Genomic DNA, 27,244 nt, shown 5'->3' with positions numbered 1-27,244 from the left:
TTTAGCAAAAGCTTGGTAACGGGATTTTCTGCAGATAGTAGGTAGACAAAGGACAGAGTTAGAAACATAGATGAAGACAAGTAATCCCCAAAGGGAGTTTAAGGTGTGAATGGAAGGATCTATTAGAACAGAGGCCTACATCCCCAGAGCCTCTGAATGTGAGTTGTCCCTGACTTCTGGAGTTGGGCAAGGTTTGAAGGGGCTTATGTCCTAAAGCTGGAAGGGCACAACGTGTAGCACACACAACAGTCCCTTGCCCACTTCAGGCACACTTGCACATAATGCTGCATGACCCAGGGGGCTGCTATGAGACATGCCATTTGCAGGGAAGCTTTTTCATACAAATGACCTGTGATGCTCCATCATAACAACGCCATGGAGAAAATGACTCTGAGATGCTTGATCATCTCTGTCCAGACTGGTGATATGGACTCATGCTGTGGACTCTGATTTAGAATACAGGACTGTAATTCAGTTTTATTGCTCTAAAGTGGAAGGTGAGTTTTTATAGCCTGTCCCAGTAATACACACACACACATACAACCTGAAAGTTTTATTTAAACTTTTTCCTTACTGTTTATTTTAAAATTTTCTTATGATATGGTGTGTCTCAGAATATTTTCTATTTGGTTCCTTTTCTCAGTGCCAGTCATGACCAACTAGATAACTTTCATGGCTCAATAATGGCCTTCAGTATGAGGAATGAAAATCTCTGCTCCATGGCATGTTTATTTAGAGGAATGTCAGCCTAGACCAGGGACACTAGACAATGAAAGTTATTCTTACAGATATTCATGGACTAGACTCCCAAATTATGCTTTTTTGAGTTCCCAAGCAGAAGCTCTGAACCTGCCTGGTGGCCTGTCTACATACATGCCCAGCAAACACCAAGCCCATGACCCCAGCTGAGCATACCACCCTTCTCATAGCTGACCTCCTGGCCCTCTACTGGATAAGGGCGCCACTCACCCATATCATCCCAGCTAAAAGTTTCATCATCCCTTTCTCCCACCTTGAACTCCAGTCATCTCCAAGTCCTGTTGATACTACTCTCAACGCTACTGTCAGCTCAGTGTCTTTTCCTTAATAAAGCTTCTACATCCATCACCTCCAACCAGGACAATTAGAAGAGCATCCCTCACATCGTCCCTGAAGAAGTTAACAGTGTGGTTGTGTCTGTCGGACGTTTGGTTTTCTGAAATCAAACCCAAACATGCTGTTCCCTTAAGCCCTCTGAGTGGCTCTCTGCAGTCTCCTTCCCCACACCTCTTGAGCATCCCCGGCCTTCTCTCCTGGGTCAGTGTAGGTATTGATTAACTGTATCAACTACTGTGTTAGCCATGTTTTCACTATGTAGCTATGTTTTCACTGCACGAAGAGGATGAAATTAAAAACGGGTTGTCACAGAATCATAAATGTGAATGTGTTTTGGGGATCATCCAACTTCATGCTTCTCAATCACAGTTACATGTTAGAACCAGCTGGAGAACATGTAAAAATACCAGTGGAGTTTGGGGGCTATTTTAAAATACCTAGCCCCCAGAAAATCAAATTGAATTTGTTTTTTGTTGGGGTCAGGGGGAAGGGTTTCAGGTAGTTTTTAAAGCTTCCCAAGGTAACCCTTAGATATAGCCAGGTTTGAGAATCACTGACAAAGTTCCCCAGTCAAGAGACTAGGAATACTATGTGGACCAGGGGATCTGTGTACTGCATGAACTCTTATGTAAATGTGTGTTCCTGTGGGGTGTGCCCAGTTTTGCAAACAGAGGATCTAAATATTCATCAGATTCTCACAAAATTCCCTGACTCCATAAAAGCAAAGATCCTCTGATGCAGATTAAACCTTGCTCTGAATGGTAAGGCTGCATAAAGTAAGGGGCATGAGATCAGGCTGGAGGGAGGCCAAGCCTGGCTCTCGCTCCTAGAAGAGAGCTCTCGCTCCTGGTCAAGCTGCTGAACTCCCATGGCCCATAGTTTTCTCTTCTACAATAGAAGAATAATGCCTGCTCTGCAGAGTTATTTAAAGAATTGCAGAGAAGTCTTTTGAAGTACTAAGACAGTACTAGGCATATCAGAGGTTTCATTAATGGTAACCATTCTTAGTCCTATCACTGTCACCGCCATTATTACTAATTCTTTTTGATATTTGCAATACTATTTCTAATAATGCCATTATTAGAAAACAAAGACACTTTGATTTGTGGAGCACCTCAGCTTTGTGCCAGATGCCTTAACATGGCATTTTATCCATGCTCACAACAACACTGTGAGGTTGGCTCTGTTCCCATCTCACAGATGAGAAACCAAAGCCCAGAGAAGTTCAGGGGCACACTCAAGGTCTCACAACCAAGCAGTGGGCCCAGTGAACCTGATGGAGACCTTGTCTCCTTGCCACCAGGCTGCTGTGCTCTAGTAAGACCCCGCCAGCTAAGAGTGAACAGAAGCCACTGTGGCATGCTTCACGGGGGCAGAAATCTGCATTTTTACAGCCAGCCCCATGCTCTCCCTGTCCCCTTTCCAGCCGCTACTGGCGCAGATGGAATCGGTTCTGCAGGAGAAAGTGCCGGGCCGCAGTCAAGTCTAATGTCTTCTATTGGCTCGTGATCTTCCTGGTGTTCCTCAACACGCTCACCATCGCCTCGGAACATTACAACCAGCCCCACTGGCTCACCGAAGTGCAAGGTGAGCAACGGCCCCTGGCTCTGTCCCCGTCAGCTCTTGCTATCTCAGCCCTGGGTCCTGAGGTAATCACAGGCAAGCTGCCAGTGGATGTGGCTCTTGGCAGGTGCCCGGATGGAGACACCAAGGCCTGGCAGCTCACATGCCACACGGTCAAAGGCACAACCTGTTTATTACCTGACTGGGGGCATACCATCTGCCTGCCCCCACAGTCACTGCTGGGCTTGGGTGATAAAAATGCTCTGAGACCCTGGGCTGCCAACTTCCCAGAATGAGTTTTGAATTCATCAGGCCTTACTACAACCTCCAGGTAGCCTTACCTTGAATACATCAGGATGGGATGAGCGAAAAAACAGGGAAGAGAAAAATAGTACCTGAACCCAAGGAACTGTCCCCAGAGACTGGTTAGGCCCCATCACCCTGTTCTGGACCACTAGAAGGGAGTCCACCAGGCAGCATCAATCCCAGGGAGGGGGCTGCATTCCAGAATCCTGGAGGCAATTAGTCTAGTGGTTCAAAGGTCAGACTCGGACAGCCTGGTTTTAACTTTTGCCTGGTTGACTTGGGCGGATTACTGGTCTCGGAACCTTTTTCTTCATCTTTATAATAATTCCAAACCTCACAGAATTTTGGTGAAGGGTAAACAGGATAATGCATGCAAAGCCTTTGATGCATGGTAGATGCTCAATAAATGTTTATTGTGATTTAATTAGATATCCCTTTCCTGTTGGATTGGCCCTAATTGTTTGTTCTGGAAGGAGTGGATGGAAGAAGTGTCATGGGAGGGAGGGATGCTGGGCCTTTTTTCTCCAGATGTGATAATTACTTTCTCCTCTTCCCTCTCTGCTCCCCTCTCACCTCCCTGCTTGGACCCCACTTCTCTCCTGAAACTGCCAGACACAGCCAACAAGGCCCTACTGGCCCTTTTCACTGCAGAGATGCTCCTGAAGATGTACAGCCTGGGCCTGCAGGCCTACTTCGTGTCCCTCTTCAATCGCTTTGACTGCTTCATCGTGTGTGGGGGCATCCTGGAGACCATCCTAGTGGAGACCAAGATCATGTCTCCCTTGGGCATCTCTGTGCTGAGATGCGTCCGGCTGCTGAGGATATTTAAAATCACAAGGTACGTGACACTTCAGTTCCCTATGGAAATAGGACTTGGGGAGAAGTCTTCCAGATGGCAGGGGATGGGGGCAGGCCTGGGTGGGAGAATCGCTGCTATTTCTGGAAGGGTCTAGCCTCAGCTCCTAATCCAACAGACCTCTCTTTGGGTCATTTGGGTGGCATGCTGTTTAGAAGTTTTGTTGGTTGCTAAAACCAGAGGCTCAGCTTAGTGGGCTCCAGCAAAGCAGGGATTCAGTCATGTAAGAAGCCCAAAAGTGAGCCACCAAGGTGATGGGACCCAGTCTTCTCTGACCTTTCCTTCACCAGCCTTGTGCCAATTCCACCCCAGTTGGCTTCTGGGGACTGAGATATCATGTTCAAATTCAAGGCAGGAAGTAAAAAATAAAATAAATAAGGGAAAACCAACCACTGAGTCACTTCCTCACACCCAAGAATCTCTCCCTGACACACCTGTTGGGATGGGTACTGTTTAAAAAATAAAATAACAGACACTGAGGAGGATATGGAGAATCTGGAACCCCCGTGCACTATCAGAGGGAATATGAAATTGTGCAGCCACTATACGGCAGTTCCTCAGAAACTTAAAAACAGAATTACCATATGATCTAGTAATTCCACTTCGGAGTATATATCCCAAAGGATTGAAAGCAGGAGCTTGAAGAGATATTTGTACATATATGTTCATAGCAGAATTAATCACAAAACCTAAAAAGTTTGAGCACCCCAAGTGTCCATCAACATTTGGATAAACCAAATGTGGGAGATGCATACAATGGACTATCATTCAACCTTCAAGAGGAATGAAATTCTGCCATGTGAATGAACCCTGAGAACATCATACCAAGTGAAATAAGAAAAATACTGCATGACTCCACTTAGTTCATGTACTTAGAGTAGTCAAAACCATATGTGAGGGCTGGGGAAAGAGGAAAGGAAAGTTATCATTTAATGGGTACAAAGTTTCATATTTGCAAGATGAAAAGTTCTGGTGATGGTCCTGGTGTTGGCACAATATCATGAGTGTATTTAATACCCTTGAACTGTACACTTAAAAATGGTTAAGATGATCGCTTTTTATATTATATATGTTTTAGCACAGTTCTTTAAGTTGGAGATAAAAATCTCTCCCAGAAACCTCACCAGGGGTTTCTGTTCTCATTGGCCTCAAGACTGTTAGGAAGGCTGAGAAGTGGAGTGTCTTAGCCAGGCCTGGGCTGCTGAAAATGCAGTGGAGCAAGACGATGGGTATGGTGGCACAGGTGGCTGTCACCCCTCTCCCACACGCTCAGCCCCCTCCAACTGCCTGTCTACCCTCCCCCAGAGACTGCAGGTGTGATTCTCATGAAGAGGACAGGACAGGGGCCCAGGAGGGGACAGCCTGCTCCAAAACAGTTTTTTTTAGCAGCACTGTGGTCCATCTGGGGTGGTGAAACCAGTTCGTTGGCTCACAACCATCATTCTCAACAACTGTACTGAGATACAATTCATCTGCCATATATTCATTTACCCTTTGGAACGTATTATTCAAAGGGTTTTGGTCTATTACAGAGTTTGCAACCATCGCCACATTCTGGTTTTAGGACATTTTCGTCACTCCCTATTTCTCTCAACTTCCCTCCCAGCCCTAGACACGAATGCTTTAGGTCTCTATAGATTTGCCTATTGTGAACTATTCATATAAATGAGATCATACATTATGTGGTCTTCCACGACTGACTTCTTTCACTTAGTGGAATATTATCAGGACTCATTCAGGTTGTAGCATATATACGTTTTTTATTGCTAAATACTATTCCATTGTATGGATATATCACATTGTGCTTATTCATTTGTCAGTCATGAGATTCAGTTATCATTTTTGGCTACTATGAATAATGTGGCTATTAACATTCATATTCAAGTTTTTGTATAGATTATATGTTTTCATGTCTCTTGGATATATATAACTAGGAATGAATTTCTATGGCATTGGCTAACTCTGTAATTAAGATCTTGAAACAGTTTTTGGTGATAGTCGTGGTGTTGGCACAAAATTATGAGCGTACTTAATGTCCTTGAACTGACAAGCTGTTTACTATAGACCGGACCATTTTATGTTCCCATGAACAGTATACAGTATCAGGGCTTCAAATTCTCCACATTCTCACAATGATGATTTATATTTATTTGCTTTGTTTTTAGTTTTGTAATATTTTTATTTTTAATTGACACTTAGTAATCTTGTGGATCTGGGGAGTACAGTATGCCATTTCAATGCATGTAGACTCTGTATAATGATTAGACTCAGCTCCTTGGTACATCCATCACCTCAGACATTTACTGCTTCTTTGTGTTGGGGACATTCAGTATCCTCTCTATAAGCTATTTGAAACCATCAATTAATTGTTGTCAACCATAGTTATCCTCCTGTGCTACAGAACATTATTCCTACCTAACTGCCCCCTTTACCTGCTAACCCTCCTCTTCCCATCCCCTTTGCCCCCACACCCTTCCCTGCCTCTGGTAACTATTCTATTCTATTCTATTCTCTACTCCTTTGAGATCAATTTTTTTTTGGCTTCCACACATCCGTAAGATCATGCAGTACTTGCCTTTCTGTGCCTGATTTACTTCAGCTAACATAATGTCCTCCAGTTCCACTCATGTTGCTACAAATGACAGAATTCCATTTTTCTTGTCACAACCATCATTTTTAATTAAAGAATGAAATAGAATGGAAAAACATCCGTGGGCCTCCTTGGCCAAAACATGTGCATTGTTAAGAAAAGCCCTTGAGATATGTATGTGATGTATGTATATGCTTTCTTAATGTAGGTTGTGGTCTACTTAAAAGGACATATCAAAAACACCAGGAGGAAGTTTTCAAACTGTCCCCCCACAAGGCAGAAGCCCCTTTCCTTAAAAATCTCTTTTGAGACATTCCCCGCACCCACCCACGCAAACACAAATCTTTGCTCTGGGAAACTTTGATAATAGGAGCATTAAAGCCACTAACTGGATTGTGTTGAAGAAAGCAATGGAGGCTGGTATCTCCACTTCAAGGACAAAACTCATCAGAGCTGTCTCAAGGTATTCCAAACTTGACTGAATCACCAGGGCCATGCAAAGCATCCCTGAGTTTCCCTGCTCTCTTCACAATTCTCTCAGCAACCATTCAAATGCACAGGTTCCTGAGCTCCAGCAAGTCAAGGCCTTTAAATGTTGAGTTCAGTGCCAGGCGCAGGAAGCACTCACTCAATAACCAGAGATTTTATCATTAGTTCAACAAGTCTCATTGCTATTATCAGGAGAAGGAAGAAGGACAAAAGGGCTAAGAGTAACATACACATTCTCACACTCACTTATTTATCCACCGTATATACAGCCCTTTGTCACTTTGTGATAGAGGTATGTTCTGAAACTGCATTTTTCAGTTTCACCATTGTGTGCATATCACAGAGAGAACCCACACAGACTAGAAGGGCTGTGATGTCACAAGAGATGTTATCTTAGGGGACCACCGCACCATCATAAATACAGTCCCTTGACTTAAATGTCATTTGGGGGCTCATGAGTACAGTGTGTTGAATTCTGAGAGGTTTAAAAAAAAAAAAGATGGTGTGAAGTGAACCCAGGATAAATTTATAGTCTGGTTGTGAGGTGAAGATTGTGCATATGAAAAGATTAAGGAAACTCTAAGACAGGATATAACAAGCTGACAAAGTATGTGTGGGGGAAATAGCTGCTATGGGAACTTGGGAACAGGAGCGAGTCCCTGAGAAGGTTTAATATCAGGTAAAGGACTTCAAGGGCATGAAGAATTTAAATCCACACATTTAACATTCTAGTACAACAACCTCCTTCTCTCTCTTCCCCCAGAAAAGCTCTTCTTGACCATCCTGAATATATTGGCATTAAAGAAAATCCCCGGTTTATAATAAAAGTAGTAGAAAAACCAATAGTAATAATCATTAGTGCACATCAGGGCTCACTATGTACCAGAAAGGGTGATATGAAAGTTGACATCCAGTAGCTCCAATAATCCTGACAACCACGTCTAAGAGGATGAGAGTAGGGTACTATAATTATTGGTATTCCCACTTTGCAGATGAGGAAACTGAAACTTAAGAGTGTTAAGTCACTTGCCTGAGATCACACAACTGCTCATGGGTAACACTGGGAATAAAAAGCAGGTCCTCTTGCAGACTGCCTGTGCTTCTGACCCCACTGTGATGCACTGAACTACCTTGTTTTTTGTGTCCTGAGATAGGACCTCAAGAATTCTTTGCATATGGATTCTTATTAGATAAGTGCTGATTCAACTTGCTGCTCCTGGAGTCTGGTAAAATCTAATTTTTGCTTGGACTTTTCAGTGCCTTTTAAATAATACTCAAAAGTCCACATCTTGAAATTCTGTTTGTTTGTTTGTTTGTTTTCCTATAGAAAAAAAATCTTGCTGCTAGATATTGTTAGAGCATCTTTAAGAGACTGAGCATTCAATCTATTTGGATCACCAATTTATTCCTAATGCAAAAACATGGCCAAGGAACTATTTTTCAAAATCTGTCTTTATTTTTTTTTTGTTTTAATTAGTTATACATGACAGTAGAACATATTTATGCACTTTGATGTATCATACATAGGTGGGATATAATTTCTCATTTTTCTGAGTGTACATGTTGCAGAATCATGTTGGTTATGTAGTCACATATATACATGAAGTAATAATGTCTGTTTCATTCTACCATCTTTCCTATCCCACATCGCCTCCCCTCTTCTCCCTTTACTTCCCGCTACCTAACATTCTAGTAACATTCTAGTAATTCTAAGGTAACACTCTTCTTCTCTATCAAAATCTGTCTTGATCAGAGAGCTTTTCATAGCCCTTTCACAAGAAGGATTAGTAGTATTTTCAGATCTCTAGAAAGATTGTAAACAGGATAATTCCATTATTTAATTGGAAATTATGTGGGCAAAGGCCATCATCTTCCTCTTTTGAAGTTTCCAAACTCTCTGGAGACTGCTGGGAAACAACAAAGATATTGGTTGTGTTGGGAATTCTGTGCTTCCTCTGAACCTTGTCCCCAACCCAGACTTGTAAGCAAAAATCACCATAGTCACCCAGATACTTCCCACAATGTGGGCCATGAGTGGTCACTATGGTTCATTAAACAGCCTTGACATGGGTCACCTTTGTGGTCATGGCATCAAACAGGTGTATTTCTCCCCTCCTTTTGAAACCCCCTTGAGAATACTTTGCAATGTCTCTTTACAATTTGTATGTTGAAGATGCATTTTTTAACAGTGTAGTTTAAACCAGCAACCGAGACTCTCAAACTTGGTGGAAACCCTTAGGGAGCTTGCTGAAGACTTCACCTCAATGGATTGGTCAGCAACTCCTGGAGAGCCCTATGTTGATGGTCCAGTGACTTTGATTTGAGAACCAATGGCTTAATTTCCCACTGCTATCCTTTGTCCATTCTTTTGCCTTAAAACATAGCCCTTCATATGCAATCAAAAACCTTGATCCTTACCTCTACTCTGTCTTCTCTGTCCTGTACTCCCTAACGGTGTCAAGATTATGTAACTGAATGCAAAATGTTTTTGCTGAGTGCAAAGCCATGAGATGAAAGTAAAGGAAGGTTTATAATTTGCAGCAAGTAGAGAGTGCACTAGGTATGTTTCTCAAAGCACAGCGTCTTCCCAAACAAAAGCAGCAAGGGGGTTTTATTGGGGAGACACGTGCCTCTTCATATTGTAGACTTACCATCACAGGTGGGGCCTAACATATTTCTGCATATATGGGCTTTGAGATCATGTGTCTCATACATTGCATGTTTGTTTGGAAATGGTGAGTGGGAACACATCATCATGGGTGGAGAATTTAGCATCATAATGAGATTATAATGAACAAGATCACCCAGAAGAGTGATTTGGGGCAATTTGGCTGGCTTAAATGGTTCCTTGTTTCAGATAAAGTTCTCTTGAGGGCTTTATCTGAAACAAACAAACAAAAAAATAACTGGAAGGGATATAGCTGGGTCCCTTGTCTCTTCTTCCCCTGATTTGGGAATCAGGCACAGGTGTTTAACCCTATGAGTTCCTACATAACAACCAGCAATCATACTTTTGATACTTCTTGACTGAGAGAACACACAATGGTAAGAGTTACTAAGAATTCGCAAAGCTTTTAAATCAACTTGATTTTTATGAATTCTTGCACATCTGTATGCATTTGAAATATGCATTATAGTACTCAAATCAGCCTAGAGTACTATAATGCTAGATGTAATTATGGATTCATGGATCCCTTCTTATAATTTCATTGCCATTCTCCCTGCTTTTAAGGTTTATGGGCCAAGAGTTGAGAACTACTGATCTAGATCAGTGATTCTCTACCATGGTGTCATGACACCTTGCCATGTTCAGAGCAGCTGAACAATGTATAGCAAGCAATCTGATATTGCTTGCAATGTGTATAGTAATATGAAAGCTAAAGTGCCAAAGTTTATGAATGGTGTCTCTAAAAAATAAAAAATATTTTTTATTTATTAATGGGAGTGCTTGTTGTCCTCGTAGCACCAGCACTCTCTGTGACTTGCATTCCCAAATGCTTTTATGAATGGGCAAGACCAGGATGGACTGCGTCTAGCCATGTTACCTAAAGGAGCAGGAGTCTCAAGAATATCATTATGAACATGAATTATTATCAGTGTGCTTACATATGGGGGGTTTTATCAAAATCTAAGATCTGAGAACATCTTCAGGAGTATACAATGCCTGTGAATATCATCCATCCATATGTCTCATGAAGAAAAAAAAAAGACTGGGAACCCTGTGCTAGACTGTAAGTCAACTGATTACTGAATGTTCATAGTGCTGTGAGTGAGAAATCACATAAAAAGAAGGAATAGGAAGACAAGATTTCTACCTCAGAACAACGAGGCATGCACATGGCCAAAATCTTTATCATCTGAGGGTAAATTACCCATAACAGCTGGCCTTCTAGCCACAGGATGAATTGGGTTCTTTTTCCTGCTTTGGGGCTTTATGGGGCTCTCACTGTTGCCAGGAGTCAATATCTAGTGCATCTACTCTTTGTCTGTCCTTATCTTTCTGTGCTGAGGATAAAGGGCTTCCCATAGATTAGATCCAGATGTGAGTTCAGTTTACTAATTACATCTCATTTTTATGCAATTGGCTTTTAAATGCACCAAGATTCCTGTAGCACTGGCTGATTTCTTTCCCCTTAAACCTTCAATCACTCTCTATTTCTCCTCCCCTGCAGTACCCTCCAGGCCCTGCAGTGCCCTCCAGGCCCGGAAATCTGAGATCAGGCTGACTCAGCACAGCCACAATCACACAGGAATCATGGGCACCCATGGAGCCAAGCCATTCACAGATCCTCCAGGCTCTAAAGATCCCCCAAGTCCCTGCCAGAGTCTGGAAGTGAACACCAGTCCCACCCTCGTGTCTCCCCAGCTGACCCCACCACCTTCTTGCCCTCACTCTCCTCAAGGACCCATGGAGCCTCTGAGCTCATTAAGGGCCTTTATTTTTTAAAAAAATCTGACATTTGCCCAGTTCCCAGGCAAGGGTCTATGAAGATGGCGACTCAGACTCAAGAGCCTGCATGCTAACTAACACAGGAAGGGTAGTTATTCTCTGGGACAGTAACTGTTACTTGCTGGGGATTAAGGGAATACTGGTGAGGAAGAGTGTGCTCCCTTCCGAAGCCTGACACATCTAGCTCACACTCCAGAACCTTCCCAAAGCCCTGCACCAGACAGGGGCCCACTAGGCATCCCTGAGTAGCCGCACAGTCCAGAGGCACACCCACCCAAGGCCATCCTAAAGACAAGGCCAGACTGCCTTACCATCCTGGACAGGTTTGTTCCCCATGCAGGTTCCTTCTGCAAGGTGACCAAGACCTCTGGTGCAAACGGGGAAGACAAGCCCTCTGAACTTATTAGCCAAGTGGAAAACATAAAATGGGCTTCCCAATCTTGCTAGGATGGAGTGGGCAGGGGCAAGTACCAGCAGGAACTGAACCAGTAGAGGAAGCCTTGGGCCTGAGGCTGAACCAGACCTTGACCGAGATAGTCTAGAATTCTCTGTGGTTCCTCCTCCTGGCTCAGGATACACCCCTTCATCCTCCTGTCACTCTGATGACTCCAGACCCCACAGTTTCTTCAAAGACCAGAGTTCGACTTCACTGCATCTCTGATTCAAGGACACGCATCTCTTGCATCTCTGTAGCTGGTCCAGGGAATGGAGAGGGCCAGGCTGAGCCTACTCACTGACTGAACTCTACCTGCTTCTCCAGGCTCTTACCTAGCTCTCACTCCAGAACCTTCCCAAAGCCCTGCACCACACAAGTTTATCACATGAAATTTGCTTTATAAATGCATTTCCAATAATAGATCACTTGACACCAAAACTAAGAGGATTTTTTTTTTTTACCCCTTAAGATGAAAATGGTTGGGACTGGTATAAATTTAGTCATGACCCTCTCTGGAACAGAGAGAGAGAGTAATGTGGGGCATTTGCAAAGCATCCAAAGCCATGGCACTATTGTTTTGAAGTTCTTTTATTTATAGCAAGTTCAAGGATTGTGTTATACCAGAATAAAGAAAGGTAAAGAGCCCAGCCCTGATCTTTTTAAAGTAAAAGGTTTGATAGATGAAAGTTCCAGTTCAAGGAAGGTCAGGTTACTCTATTATAGAAGAGGAAGAAGAATTCCACAGAGCCCCAAACCCAAAGACAGACTCCCAGAGGGAAACAGATGGGGATCAAAGTGTCCCTGAACAGAGGGTGGTAACTAAAACCAGGAGAGATGGAGGGATAAGGTAACCATAGGAATGAATAAATGGATAATCAGCAAGCAAGCAGTCTTCAAGAAGGCTGGGGAGGAGGAGAGGAAGGGAAAGGAGAGAACTTAGGTAGCAGAACACTTAAGCAGGTCAAAAGCCTCAAATGCACCATAGTTTATAGAGAAAACAGCAAGCTGGGTTGGATGGGGAACAGGGTAGGCAGAGACGCACACTTTGGAGAAAGTGACACAGAGTGGCCAGAGAACAGAACAGGAGAGTTGATGCCAGGGATGGTGGTGCCAGTGTGTGTCTGGGGAGGGGACCGGAGGCTCCGAGCTGGCCATGGGCCTCTGGCCGCTGCATATGAGCCACTGCGGACAGGGGCCTGCATGTGCCCTGTTCTGAAAAGAGATTCTCAGGTGTCCCCAAGTTCCCTACAAAGTCTGTGGCCAGAAACACCAAGTATTTTTTTCTGATTCTTCTCACTTTTCTCGAGAGCTCTTCCTTTTTTGGTGTGTGAGTGTGTACATTTCATATTTTTGATCAATTAGGATAAAAGCCTATGTTGATTGTTAATACACCGTTAACCCTACTCATTTACCACCAGCTACTCTTTCTAAAAAGGAGAGTGATTCTGGGACATGAGGCCATCATCCCATCTTCAGGCCCTGGCAGTCATGGCCACAGAGAGTCAGATTGGCAACAAGGAGGAGAGAGTTTGACCAGAAGGCTGCCAGCCATTTCATCTAAATGGTCTTTCTTCACCCTCTCCACTGCCAAGCTGCCACCTGAGCACCTAGAGGTCTCATCGATATCAATGAAAATGGAGCTCTGGATCCAGTTAGTGTTCTTTGCCACAATAGCATTTAGGCAATGCTTTGATCCGTCTCCTGGAGAGTGCTTTTCTACGTGCTTAGAGATGGACATTTCAGCAAACTAGGTACCCCTCAGAATGCCAGGCCATTGGCTCCAGCTTGTCTCTTTTACTTCTTTTCCAAAGGGACAGAAAGTACAGGTGGCAGGCCAGCCTTCGGGCACAAGTCCATCTTGCCCTGTTGAAAGGAAGCAACCGCTCATGGAAGAAAAGCAGCATATGCAGCCATGATTTCCATTTGTCTTAACCATGGCTTACCCACATGACTGGTCAAAGTGCAGTATCTTTTGAGCCCAGGTGTCCCTCGTGTGGTGGGCATGATGGTGCCTGTGTACCCGGGTGCAGTCATCTCCTAATCAGAGCCGGCACATGCACACCAGGATGGGCATTCTCCCATCCACAGTGCTCTTCCAGGGATGCTACCCAAGGATCTCAAAACCATGGCAACCTGTTTTCTTTAGGAAAACTGATCCATATTAATTTGATACATGGTCTTGGGATGGAACAGTTAGGAATATCAGAAACTCCCTACCCATGAGTTTAGGGAAACTAAAAGAATAGGAATGACATGTGAGAAGCTAGAAACAGCCATTCCTCACCGTTGGGCTCACTGCATTTTCGACTTAGGTATATGCATGAGAGGTCACACCACCCACCCCTGCTACCACCTCACAACGCACACACAAACACACGCTGGGGTGTCTGTGACTCTAGGGCCTCTTTTATTTCCCTTCAGTAAATTCAGATGTGCCACACTTATGGTAAAGTTCATTCATTCATTCCTTCAACAGAATACTAGTGTAGCACCTTTATGAGGACAAGCCCTGATGAAAGAGCTAGGGATATGAACAAATGAATTCCTTTTCCCTTGGACCTTACATTCTAGAGAAGGAAAGGATTCACTAGATAAATGATATTTTTTAAAGCAGGATCTGGTGTTAGCTTGGAGGTCCAGGAAAGCTGCTCTGGGAAGTTAGAGGACACCAGGATCCCAGGGGTTGCTGAAGAGCCCTACAGACAGCAGAAATAGCAAGGACCAGGAAGGTGGGGCGTTTGGAATTTGTGGGAAGAGAGGATGCTGGTGTGACTGGAGTTACCAAGGGAGGAAGAGCGTAGCAGGTTGCTGAGGCAGTGGGAGCCAGAATTCGCAGGTCTGTGGGACTTCATGAGAACTCAGGGGCTTTTATGCCAAGGAGCAAAAGAAGTAGCTAGAGGGCCAAAGTGTGGTCGAGGCTTGATGTGGCAGCATGCTGCGAGAGCGTGCTGCAATGCTGCTGTGGTATGGAAAATTGCTACAGGCAGCTGGGGTCGAGGCAGGCCCACCAGGTAAGAGGCTAACCCACAAATCAATGAAGGAGGCTGGCATCCTGGACAAGGTGAGAGGGGTGATGGGAGCTGGCCAAATCTGGATCTGCTTTGAAGATGGAGTTTGCCGACATGGGCTGAGAGAGAGGCATAATAGACTGCCTTCCGGTTCTCATGTTCTGCGGGGTGAAGTAGGACTTTGGGCATACCACAGTGGTGTTATGCACCGCCATCCATTCACCATGTGAAGCCCAGACTTTTCTAGGGTAGTCCTTGGGGTGAGGAAGGCAGGAGGGTTGTGGGGTAGTACAGGAAAGTTTTCTCTTTTAACCTTTTAAACAGTTTAAACCAGTGTTTGCTTCATGGTCTGCCATTCTTTCTCTTTTTTTTTTTTTTTTTGAGAGAGAGAGAATCTTATTTTTTTTGTAGATGGACACAACACAATGCCTTTTATTTTTATGTAGTGCTGAGAATCGAACCTGGGTCCTGCCCATGCTAGGCGAGCGCTCTACCGCTGAGCCACAAACCCAGCCCCATGGTCTGCCATTCTTGACCATGACCACTCTTAATGCCAACTCCGCTGCCAGTCCCCCAGGGTACTCACCAGTGGCCATTCTCATGCCCAGGCACTCCCGACCAGGTCTTCTCTCCTGATGACTCAGTTTGCTTCAGCCTCCTCTTCCCTGGAGCCCTGGGCACTCCAAGGGGCCCCAGGTCAGGAAATGTTCCTCCCTCCCCACCTTCTTCTCTGCCTCCTAGTCTGGTCTTTTCTTGGAAGCTTAAACCCATATATGGTGTCTTTCTCTCCAAAGACAGGGGCCTTCTCTTCTGGCTCCCTCTAGGGGTCTCATGGATGTCAGATGTAGCTGAACAAGACTAGAGTGAATTATTTCCCATGTGTCTGTGTACCTCATGGTAATTAAGGCTCCAGTCTTCCATGGATATTGAGACTTGTCTAGAATATTCCACAGCAATTGAGCACACAGAGGACCTCTCGGGGACCTATGACCTCAATCCACAGGCAGATACCCACCCCTCTGTTCAGCTGGAAATTTTCATTATCAATATGCTCTGAAGTTACTGGTTCCCAATACCAGTTTATTGACAAGTACTGGACCAGCTTGCATAACAAGCATGCTGGTCTTACTGCCACCCAGGATCACACTTCCATCCGCAGGTTCCTCGGTAAATTGCACTCTGTGCAGACCAAGCCTCAGCACCAGAGAGTATGATTCCATGGTTCTAGGTGAGACTTGAGAATCAGCATTTAGGAAATGATAAAGCACTCAGTGGGTTTTTCTCTCCAGGTAGGTTTGGAAAATAAGTGTAAATATAAGTGGGGAGGGTGTTCTACCCCTAAAGAGGTTCCATTACGTCTTGCTCTAAGCAGATCACCACAACATCCCAGCAACCTATCAATTTTGTTGGGTGTTTCAGAGCAATCCAGCCTTGAAATATGAGACCCAAGACAGAGCATCAAATAGATCTAGGTCTGCACAGAGTGCAGTTTATTGGGGGATTTACAGTCCTGAGTGGCAGCAAAACCAGTAGGACCCCTGCAATTTGGGTCAGAAAGAGGGGTGTATTTATGGGTTAGGACAAAGGTGGCTTTATCCTGCCTGGAATGTACCTGGATTATCTCAAGATAACATGGAAGAGTCAGGTACATCCCTGAAATCAGGGTCTTCTATAGCCCCACATATGACTGATGGTTTTGTCGATTGATAGTTTGCTAGAAAGCTATGCAGGAAAAACCAACTAGGGCTGCTCTGGGGAATCATGGTAGTTATGACTCAAGATGGCTGTGTTCATGTCAAGCTGAATCCATATACTGAGTTGGGCAGGACTTATTTAAAGTTCCCCAAAGATGAGAGACATGGAGGAGAAACAAACAAGCAAGCAAGCAAATAAACAAAAATAACTCAAAAAATAACTAAGAGTCTATTTTGGTGAGTTAAGACTGCCAAAAATAAAAAACTTGTAAGAGCATTTATAGAACAGATATAAATACAGATGCAATAAATGCATGTGAATGCTCTGCATACATGAGAGCTGGAGGGGTCAGTCTTCATGTCTCTCTCACATTCCATCAGCAAATCCTGTGGGTCTGTCTTCAAACCAATCCTGAATTTGGCCACTGTGACTGGCAGGCAAAAGAAAGGTGGGGACAGGCTGATTTTGCAAAGGAGAAAGCAACATTAAAGACCCAGGTTGGGAGGAAGTTCATGTTTACATCCAAACTGTTGGCCCATCTGCTTCTTTCCCTTAATATGGAACCATTCTCTGGAGAGAAATGCCAGGGCTGGGGTGCAGCTGTGGGGCAGCCACAGGTTAGTTCACACGTCATGTGCTGAAGTAGCAAAAGCAGTTCCCTGAAGGGGTTGATGATGAGTGGGAATCTCTTAAGAGGAGGGAATCAGAATCGTGTTCTGGAAGGCAGGCAGGACAGAGGCAGAGCTGTGGGGAAAGGCACAGACAGCCCCATTTGGAGCTGTGTCTCTATTCTATTTCCTGATCCTGAACTAACCATTGCACAAGTGCCCAAGCCACCTCCAGAAGCCATTGGTAGGTTCCCTCCACTCACTCTTCCAAGAGAATGGGGTTCCCTTGGGCCATGAGGGGCCTCTGTACAAATAGTGGAGGGGCTCAGTGACCGTAAGGAGTGGGACTTCTTCTCCAGGTATCCCACCTACCACCCCCCTCTGCTCAGGGAAGAGCTCTCAGCCTTGCTCACAGAAGACACCTGCTCTGAGCTATCCCCAGTGGGTATGAGGGGAATGTTATGATAAGTGTTTCCCCAAACTTATCTGCTGTCAGTGTCTTGTGGATGCTTTTTAAAAATACAGATATCTGAGCCCCCAACTACAGCTACTGAATTAGAATTTCCAAAAAAATGGCTTTATAAAAACCAATCCTTAGAACAGGGTAAATGTGGGAAACTATGCTAAACCTTGTTCTCTCTCTCCCTCTCTCTTTCCCTCTCTCTCTCTCTATATATAGAGAGAGAGGGAGAGAGAGAACAAGGTTTAGCATAATATATATATATATATATATATATATATATATATATATATATATATATTAGCTGGACATAATACCTTTATTTTATTTTTACGTGGTGCTGGGGATTGAACCCAGTGTCTCACGAGTACTAGGCAAGTGTACACTGAGCCACAACCCCAGCCCCCTTGCACCCTCTCTTACTCACAGATAGTTTAATTCATACTTCTTAATCCACACCTAAAGACTAACAGTGAACAGTGATAATAACAATAAATAAGTTGATAACTTTTATCAACTGCATGCCAGGCACTATACTATGGACCTTTGGGGGTGAGGGGGATTATCTCATGCAAATCCCAGTTATCTGTTGAAGTACATGCTACTGTTATCTCCATTTTTTCAGATGGGGAGGCAGAAAATAGGGAAACTAAGTAGCTTGTCCAAAGGGATATGCAGCCAGCAGCTGGCCCTGCTGGGTGGGAACTCAGGCTTCTGACCCCCAGCACCCCATCTCTTCATCATTACACATTACTGATGTTGGAACCTGAACTTACTAGCTCTGCACTCTGATTGTGAGTCCAGTTCACACCACCACCACCACCCCTGCCCCAGGAAAGGGAAAAAGAGCAGGTGGTGGAGACTCATCTGAGAACTTTCAGTGGGCACGTAGATGAGGATTGATGGGAAGGAAGGAGAGGGAAAACAGGCTGACCTCCCTCATCTGGTCCTCAGGTACTGGAACTCCCTAAGCAACCTGGTGGCGTCCTTACTGAACTCTGTGCGGTCCATCGCCTCCCTGCTTCTGCTTCTCTTCCTCTTTATCATCATCTTCTCCCTCCTGGGGATGCAGCTCTTTGGAGGAAAGTTCAACTTTGATGAGATGCAGACTCGGAGGAGCACATTTGATAACTTCCCCCAGTCCCTCCTCACTGTGTTTCAGGTATGGACTCTTCTCTGCTGGGATTCTGAGGGTGGTTTGGTGGTGGAGGAGGTAGGTGGGGAGGAAGAAGGAGCCTTGAAAAAGGTGGTGGAAAGTGTCACCCTTTCAATGGGAACAAGGCCAGCCTAGATCAGGCCTGAGGGTCCCTGGTGTATCCAGCTCTTTTTGTAGTTTCCCCTCATCCAACTCCATTGGAATTCCTCTGGTGGGCAAACCATTGGAAGAAAAAATCTAATCGTTTAAAAATGCTCCCCTAGCCGTATAACCCTTTAGTCAAATTAAATCTACATGAAAGCCCAAACAGAAAAAAGAAAAATAGTCTGCTCATTTTGGGGAATGGAGAGTGATGGGGTTCTGTTTTTGCTTGCCCTTGGGAAAAGACCTAAGTAACTCAGAGAGTTGTGATTTCATAGCTATTTCGGCTTACGGCAGGGCTAAAGTAGCACTATTTAAGTCTAAGAGTAGATTGACTCCTAGAGAAAAATAAATAATATGTGCGGGTTGCCAGGATCTAAGGATGATGCCCATTGTCTGATGTTTGGGACAATTGGCTGTAGCACGGCACCGGCACCATGAACACAGTAAAGGGGCACTGACCCCCTCCCCAGAGAAAGGGCTAACGGTGATCATCTCATGCACTGGATATAAATAGTAGGAGAGATATTGACCACGACGCCTTCTCAGTCCCTCCCCAAGTAATATTTACCAGTGGCCATGCATCTTGTCTAAGGATAGAGTCAAACTTGCTCAGGTCAATAGCCTAGTAACCCTGGGGAGGAGAATTGGGGATTAGAAGAAGAGATAAAAATGGAAAAGAGATTTGTGTTCGCATACTGGGGCAGGGCAGGGGAGTTTTGGGGTTTGCTGTTGGTCTAACGCTGTGTCCCTTATTGGTGGGAATGTGTCATTCAGATCCTGACCGGGGAGGACTGGAATTCGGTGATGTATGATGGGATCATGGCTTATGGCGGCCCCTCTTTTCCAGGGATGTTAGTCTGTATTTACTTCATCATCCTCTTCATCTGTGGAAATTGTATCCTTTGTTGCTGCCCCCAACCCCTGCTACCCCCACCCTCAGCCTGCAGCACAATGCCACCTGGGTGTCATCTGCAGGCCCTGGCTCTGCCTGAACACTGGTTGCCATCCACAGGGACCCGGGGAGAGCTGGGGAAGGCTTCCCTGGGAAGAAAACATGGCCCAGCCTAGAATCATTTTAGCATGGAGGCGGGTCTGGGTGGAAGCCCACAGCTTTGGCATAGGAGAGAATGTACCCTGATGTTCCTGAATCTGTTCAGGCTGCAGCGTCACTCAACTCCAGGAGGCACGTCCTGATTGTAAGCTAGGTGGATGGCGCCCCCTGGGCCTTGTGGCCAGTGCAGCCACTCACACAGACTTAGGATACTAAGGACCCTAGGGATGGGGCCCCTGACAGCCCTGGGGCTGTCACACCTGCTTAGTGAAGGAGGACATCATCCTTGAAATGACCTTCATCTCTCCTCCCTGCTTTTGGTCAGCACTCCTCTCTCTGAACCTGTTCTCCAGGACTTTAGTCACAGGCAGACCAAACAGATCCTTCCTGGTCCCAGCTAAGAGCATGTCCCAGGATCTCAAATCCAGGTCCTTCTTTTCTCCTCTTGGTTGGAACCCCATGGGAGTTGTGTCCAGAACCTGGGTGGTAAATAGAAACAGCTTTGGCCCAAGTCTCAGGGGTCAGCTTCAGCTAATGCAGAAGACACAAACACTAAGACTACAGACAAAGCTTCACATTATACCAGCTCAAGACCTCCAACAAATTAAAGGCTCTGTACCTTGGTATCTGCAAATGCTCTATAGGTTGAACACCCAGAAGCCAAAAATCCAAAATCCAAAACTTTCTGATCAACATGTCACCATTAGTGGGAAACTCCACATCATAAATCTCATGCACAAAATTATTTAATATACTATATAAAATTGCCATCAGGTATATGTACAAGGTATATGTGAACAATGTATTTCATGTTTTGACTTGGATCCCATTACCAAAAAATTTCATTATTTATATGTGAATATTATAAAATCTTAAAAAATTTGAAGTCCCAAGCATTTCAAATAAGGGATACTCCACCTATAAAAGAATAATAGTAATTGCTACTTAAGGGGTCATTGTGAGTTTGAACAGGATGATGCATGCAAAGCCCCTACCGTGTTCCAGGGCCCAAGGGTGAGGGGTTCAGTAACCTCCTTGGACAAGCCCTTCACCTGCTTGGGCTTCAGTTTCCCTGTCCTAGAAATGGTGTGAGTTTCTGGGTGCTCAGGGGTGAAGATCAATTTAACTTTAAGATCCTTTAAGCTGTATCTCTTTTGCAGTTTTCTGATCCACAGTGTTTGTGTTGGTAAGAAGTGGGGAGGCAGGGTGGGGAGAAACAGACAAATGACTGCTTCAATTAGGAATTCCCAAGCTTTTGGCCAGCTCCAGCCAAACCCTCCAAGGGTCTTTGTATGTACAGGCTCACATGAAGAGTTGGCAGAGGTACAGGCCACCTCCTCAGCTCCCAGTTATAATGAACCGCTCTTAAGAGCATTCTGCATTCTGCTAGAGACAATACTGCTTATAATGTCAATTACAGCCAGTCATCTCAGTGGGGAAACCAATAATGAAACCCAGCAATTAAAGAGCAAGGCAGGGCCTGCTGCCTCACTCCCAACCCCACTCCAGCCTGCAAGCTCTCCTGACCTCAGCCACCTAGAGAACCCCCGATAGTGAGCAGGGTCATGGGGAAGGGAGAGATGAAGAGACACAGTTGGGCTCTGAACCCCTCGAAGTGAGCCTCTGCTGGGGAACTCTACTTCTGCATGTCCTGCACCCTCCCTGCTCCCTATGCCCATCAAACACCCCAAGGCCAAGGTCATTTTCTTTAAGAATGGACACAAACAGATATCCTACTGAATGTATTCTTGGCCATTGCTGTGGACAACCTGGCTGATGCCGAGAGTCTCACCTCTGCCCAAAAGGAAGAGGAAGAAGAGAAAGAGAGAAAGAAGCTGGCCAGGTAACCCTCTAAGCTCACCCAGCCCAGTTCAGGAATGCCATTCTCACTGGTGGGAGAGGGGCATGACACCAACCGCTAGGCGCCATCCTCCTGGAAGGGACCGGGTCCGGGGCTTCCTACTGTAAGTTGGTCCTCTCCCATAATGCCTAGGCATTGCTCAAAAACAAGGACCATCATGAATGATAGTCTCTACAAAGGTGCTGCCTTTCCTTACCTGTCTAGAAAGTCGGGGGGTTGCTTTTGAGATTTGAAGCCATGGGAGGAGAGGGGAGGAAGGCAGCCTTCAGAGGGGAAATAGCTGCAGCTTAAGGAGCAGTGCTTCCTCGCTATTTTGTATCATGTGCAGTGTTGGGAAGGCACAAGACCCAGTGTTGGGTCCCGCATTGTGCTCCATTGCTATCTAGATAGGACTGTCCTTGGCCATGCCTCTGCTGGGTATCAAGTAGAGTTCCTCCCAGAACCAATCCTCAACAGGACTCAGAACAGTCCCTGATTTAGGGACTGAAGCCACTGAGTAGCCACAAGACACCACCAAAATGCCAGACAGAGCCAGAGATGGCTCAATCCAGTGGCACTTGGGATTAAGCCATGTTTGCAGCAAACCCTGGGAAAAGATCAATGAATGTAGATCCAGGGGTTCTGCGCCTGATGACCCTACCGAACACAAGGTAGTTCCTGTCTACACTGCCTCCTATCACTCCAGTAAACATTTATTTCTGTTGTTTTTTTTTTTTTCCTTCCTGCTGACCGGCCAGGACTGCCAGCCCAGAGAAGAAACAAGAGGTGGTGGAGAAGCCAGCAGTGGAGGAAACCAAGGAGGAGAAAATTGAGCTGAAATCCATTACTGCTGATGGAGAGTCTCCCCCCACCACCAAGGTGAGTAGCTGCCTCCTTCCAGGAGCTGTGGGACCATCACTGAGGAAGGAAGGCCAGTCACCCAAGAAATGGAGAAAGAAGGAAGCTATCCAGAAGAAACAGAGAAGCCATGGGGCTGGAACAGGAGGGCTCAGTAGATGATGAGAAGGCATGGTGGGTTGAACCCAGCCTTCTGCTGATGTCTTCAGAGGTTGTGCACACTGACAAGGGTATAGATTTGAGCTCAGTCACTTAATATCATGCAATTTCAAGTCCATTTTGAGCCCTGAAAACTGTGGCACTTATCTGACTTAATTCTTCTTCCTTATCTCCTCTACTGCCTAGATCAACATGGACGACCTCCAACCCAATGAGAATGAGGATAAAAGTTCCTACCCGAACCCAGAGGCTGCAGGTACCTGTCACACTGTCTGACCCTGAGATCAGGAAGCTGAGGCTAGAGATCTAAACCTCATAGCCATGCGCCGTGCACTGGGGACCTATGGTCCCACTTTCCCTCCCCAAGTACCTTGCACTGCTGAACATCTTGGCTGAATATTGAAGCATTACCATTGCCATCTTGGGGAAAACTTTCATTCTGGTTTTCTTATAATAGTAATATCTGAATGCATTTGAGAACTCATTTGAGTGGTGTTTTTAAAAAATTTGTAATTATTTTTACTTACTTTTAAGTCATTATTTCAATTGTACAAATGCATAGGGTACCTATTAATAATTCAATATGTGCCTACAGTGCGTAATGATCAATTCAGAATAATTAACATCTCTATGTCCTTAAATGTCTTTAACATTTTTATTAACATGTAAATAATTTTGCATACTTATGGGGAGCAATGTGATTATTTTGATATTTGTATAAAATACATAGTGATCAAGTCAGGGCAATTAACATTTCTACCTCCTTAGCATTACTTTGTGTTTGCAGCGTTGGAGTTAATCTATTCTAGTTCTTCATAAAATATATAACATGCTAGGATCTATGGTCCTCCCATCCCCTATTGCTGCCCTGTAGAATGTTGGTACTTCTTCCTTCGATCTAAGTGTGTTGGAGTATCCATTATCCAAACTCCATCTATACTCCTCTTTTTGTCCTTTGGAAGCTGGATTCTACGAGCAATTAAGGTTTTATTATATCATGTGCTATATGATAATTATTAATTCATGTAATTTATTGGTATAGCATATGTTGCAGCATTATGCTTGCCTAATAATGATAGGCAATTCCAAATCTGCCCTTGCTCAGGAGATATTACTGAGTACCAAGACAGCTGCCACCACAGATGTCCCACTTGTTGCTCAGTAAGATGCTTTCAGGTCTCTTATTATAAAAAGAGCTCTTGCTGACACCATCTTCTTGTGCATCGATCAGATGTGTGAACTGGCAGGTGGTCTCCTTTAGAAAGGTTTTAATGTCAGAATCCTACGTTATCTCTCTCTGCTTCCTGTAGCTGAGTCCCCAGGACAATCTTAGGGCTTGCCTTCCTCTAACCTAGATGATTATCACCAGCTTCAAGCTGAAAGTCAACATATACCACCACAGTGGCTTTCACTGACCCTTCTCTGTGTAGGTTAGGCTGTGTTGGGGTTAGTAACCAAGTTGGGTAGCTGAAAACCTTCTGTGATCCTGAGTAAAGTTAGGTTTTCTTTGTCGCTTTCCTTCTACCTGCTCTCTACCTGAGCTGCAAAGACAGTAGAGGTGTTTTCTATTAATCCTGGAAGCAGGCTCCCTGCTCACCAGGCCATCACTCTGCTCTCCCTGCAGGGAAGTGAGATTTGGTGTCTTGGACTTAGACACAAAAGAGAGTAGAATGTTTCCTGTTGGGACACTGAGCCTATTGAAGTCCTAAAACCCTTCTAGGGGAGATGAAGAGAGCTATCTATCACAGAATTTCAGGAACTTGCTAGAAGTTTTAATAAATGCAATGGAAGGATCTTTTCTGAATCCTGAAAAAGCAACTTAAATTTTAAAAGGAGATTTTTTTAGATTATTAGGGGGAAATTGAATATGGTCTGGGAACTAAGTGATTTTGAGTAGATTTTGTTAATCACATTGGTATAATATTATGATATTTCTGTGTTTAAAACACTTAAGTGTTTATATCTGAAATATTTAGAAATTAATTTTAAATGCCCCCCAAAAAAATGGGGAGCAGAAGAGGTAAGTGAAACAAAATCAGTGAAATGGCAACACATGTTGAAACTGGGCATAGGGAGGTTCACTATAAAGTCTCTACTTCTGTGGGGTTTTGTTTGTTTTGTTTTGCTTTGTTTCTTTTCTTTTTAAGAAAATGGAGCATGATTTATTTAAGTGAGAAGAGATAGAACTCACTCCATGCAGAAGAGGGCCTGATAGCAGAAAAACCCATTTGGGTGTGCTAGCTTAGGAGGATATATATGGTTCTGGGCAGAGCATGGAGAAAAATCTACATAAAACAGGCAAATCTACTATTGTGTTTTAAAAGTTTAAAATGAAAGACAGTGATAGGGGCTGAGGGTGAAACTCAGTGGTAGAGCACTTGCCTAGCATGCACAAGGCCCTGGGTTCTATCCCCAGCACTGTAAAAAAAGAAAAGAGAAAGAGAGAGAGAGAGAGAGAGAATAATAGAACAAATCCCTCTGGGCCCCAATAAGATCCCGTCCCACGCTTGCCTGGCCTCCAAGACACAGCCTCCCTGTACAAAACTTGAGGGTCTTTAAACACACACACACTCACACACACACACACACACACACACACACACACACATACACACATCTAGATATAGTTGGGCCCGGACCTGTCCATTCCACACAGCTGTAGGATAACATACCTCTTGCATCTGTGACAACAACCTCAAATTCTGTTGTCCTAAGTAGACTAGTGGCTTTTCTCTTTTTTGTTGCTGTAATGAAATAGAAGAAGAAACATCAAGGAGAAAAAGGACTAATGAGGACACTGTCACTAAGTGAGCTATCATAGAAATGTCTCTCTGCTGACCCAGCATGACATGTCTGGGGTGGCTTTGTGGATTCTTGGGATGCTTGTGCTTTGGAACAGAGCTGAAACAGAACAGAATCTGATTGGAACAGAATCTGATTCCTCAGATTCTTTAGACTTTTTGGAGTGATCCTGGGGCCACTCTTCTCTAATTTCCTGCAGACCTTCGCCTTTATTTCTCTTGGTTCCATCTATCTCTTTACCTTTGCTGTTGGTCAGCTTTCCATTGCTATAATAAAATATCTGAAATCATCAACTTAAGGGGAAGAAAGGTTTATTTGGCTCAGTGTTTCAGAGGTTTCAGTCCAGGAGCAGTTGGCACTGTTGCTTTGGGTCTGTGGTGAGGCAGCACATTACAGGGGGAGCACATAGCAGGAAGTGGCTCACCTGTGGTGGTCAAGAAGTGAAAAACAGACAGGAAGGGCCAAGGTCCCAATATCCCCTTCGAGGGCACCCCTCCAGTGACCTAATGTACTTCTACTAGGCCCCACCTCCTAAAGGTTCCACCATCTCCAAAAAGTGCCAGGCTGAGGACCAAACCTTCATGGGCCTTTGAGGGACATTCAAGATACAAATTATAGCACCCTAAGTTTGAGACCTCTAGGCCGTAGACAATTGAGGCTGCCCTCACCCCACTACCACTTCCTCTTGGGTGGTGAACCCAGTTCCCAGGCCCCTTGTTTTTTCTCCATCCCTGATTTTCATTTTCTTGCTCAGGAGGCCCAAAAGCAGCATGTTCCTAAAGTCGGTGGCTCCACACAGTCCCTGGCCCCTTGAAGGCCAAGTAGCTGTGTCTCCCAGCTCTACCCCCGTGATGACCACGCCTCTGCAGGTCATCTCCTGGGTCATTTTGTGCCAAGTGCAGCAGAAGTTCCCCGAGATGCTTCTGAAGGTTCATTGGCCTGATGTCTCTGGTCTTGTCAGTCTCTCTTTCCTGTTGCTTTTCTGGAATGATGAAAGGCAAAGATCCTGACCTACCATTGGTCCCTGACCGTGGCCCCTCCTGCTTTTGCAGCCTGTGGGCAGCTGGTCATTGTTGTACCTCGTCATGCAGATACCCCACAGAAGGGAGCTTCAGCCCAGCTCCTAGACAGGAAGGCCCAATGCTAGAGCACTTCCACACTGTCCTCCTGTTTCACTTTCCCTGCTCCCCTCACTCACCCTCTCACCAGGTCTGCTGCATTTACCTGTCCAGCTGTACCAAAGCATGCAACATGGTGGCTGAAAGGGAGCTGGACTCCAGCCCTCAGTGGACTAGTCCCACCCAGAAGGTCTATTTCTAAATTACACAAAGGGGTCCGAGAACCCTGCAGTGACCCTAGGGTCCTCCCCACTCTGTTCAGTCTCAAAAATGTTATCCATTGATTGTCATCTCAAGATTATCCCACCGTGCTACAGGTTGATTATCCTTTATCTGAAACGCCAGGGACAAGGAAGGCTTCAGATTTTCGAGTATTTGGGATTTCAGAATGTTTGCATGAACTTGACCATTTGACCACTCCTAATTTGAAAATCTGAAATCTGAAATGCTCCAAAATTCAAATTCAGGATTCAGATTTTAGATTTTCAGATTAGGGATGTTCAATTTATAGTAGACAGATGCATCCATCATGCACAAAGAAAACCTTTATGCAAAGGAAA

General features: G+C 44.8%; 1 protein-coding gene across 50 annotated transcripts in view; it reads left to right on the top strand.

Annotated features, from left to right (window-relative positions):
* Positions 1-27,244, top strand: part of Cacna1c (calcium voltage-gated channel subunit alpha1 C) — a 625,112-nt gene that overhangs the window by 496,646 nt on the left and 101,222 nt on the right. For all 50 annotated transcript variants that reach the window (XM_078015416.1, XM_078015421.1, XM_078015414.1 and 47 more), the window contains 7 exons: positions 2,522-2,682; positions 3,577-3,802; positions 18,511-18,718; positions 19,631-19,751; positions 21,636-21,750; positions 22,506-22,626; positions 22,951-23,020. In XM_078015416.1, coding sequence (XP_077871542.1) covers positions 2,522-2,682; positions 3,577-3,802; positions 18,511-18,718; positions 19,631-19,751; positions 21,636-21,750; positions 22,506-22,626; positions 22,951-23,020 — 1,022 coding nt within the window. The remainder of the gene's footprint in view (positions 1-2,521; positions 2,683-3,576; positions 3,803-18,510; positions 18,719-19,630; positions 19,752-21,635; positions 21,751-22,505; positions 22,627-22,950; positions 23,021-27,244) is intronic.

The sequence above is a fragment of the Ictidomys tridecemlineatus genome, chromosome 6, assembly GCF_052094955.1.
Source record: "Ictidomys tridecemlineatus isolate mIctTri1 chromosome 6, mIctTri1.hap1, whole genome shotgun sequence".
NCBI lineage: Eukaryota > Metazoa > Chordata > Mammalia > Rodentia > Sciuridae > Ictidomys > Ictidomys tridecemlineatus.
Note: the sequence above shows the minus strand (reverse complement) of the source record. Positions and strands in the feature narration are given on the sequence as shown.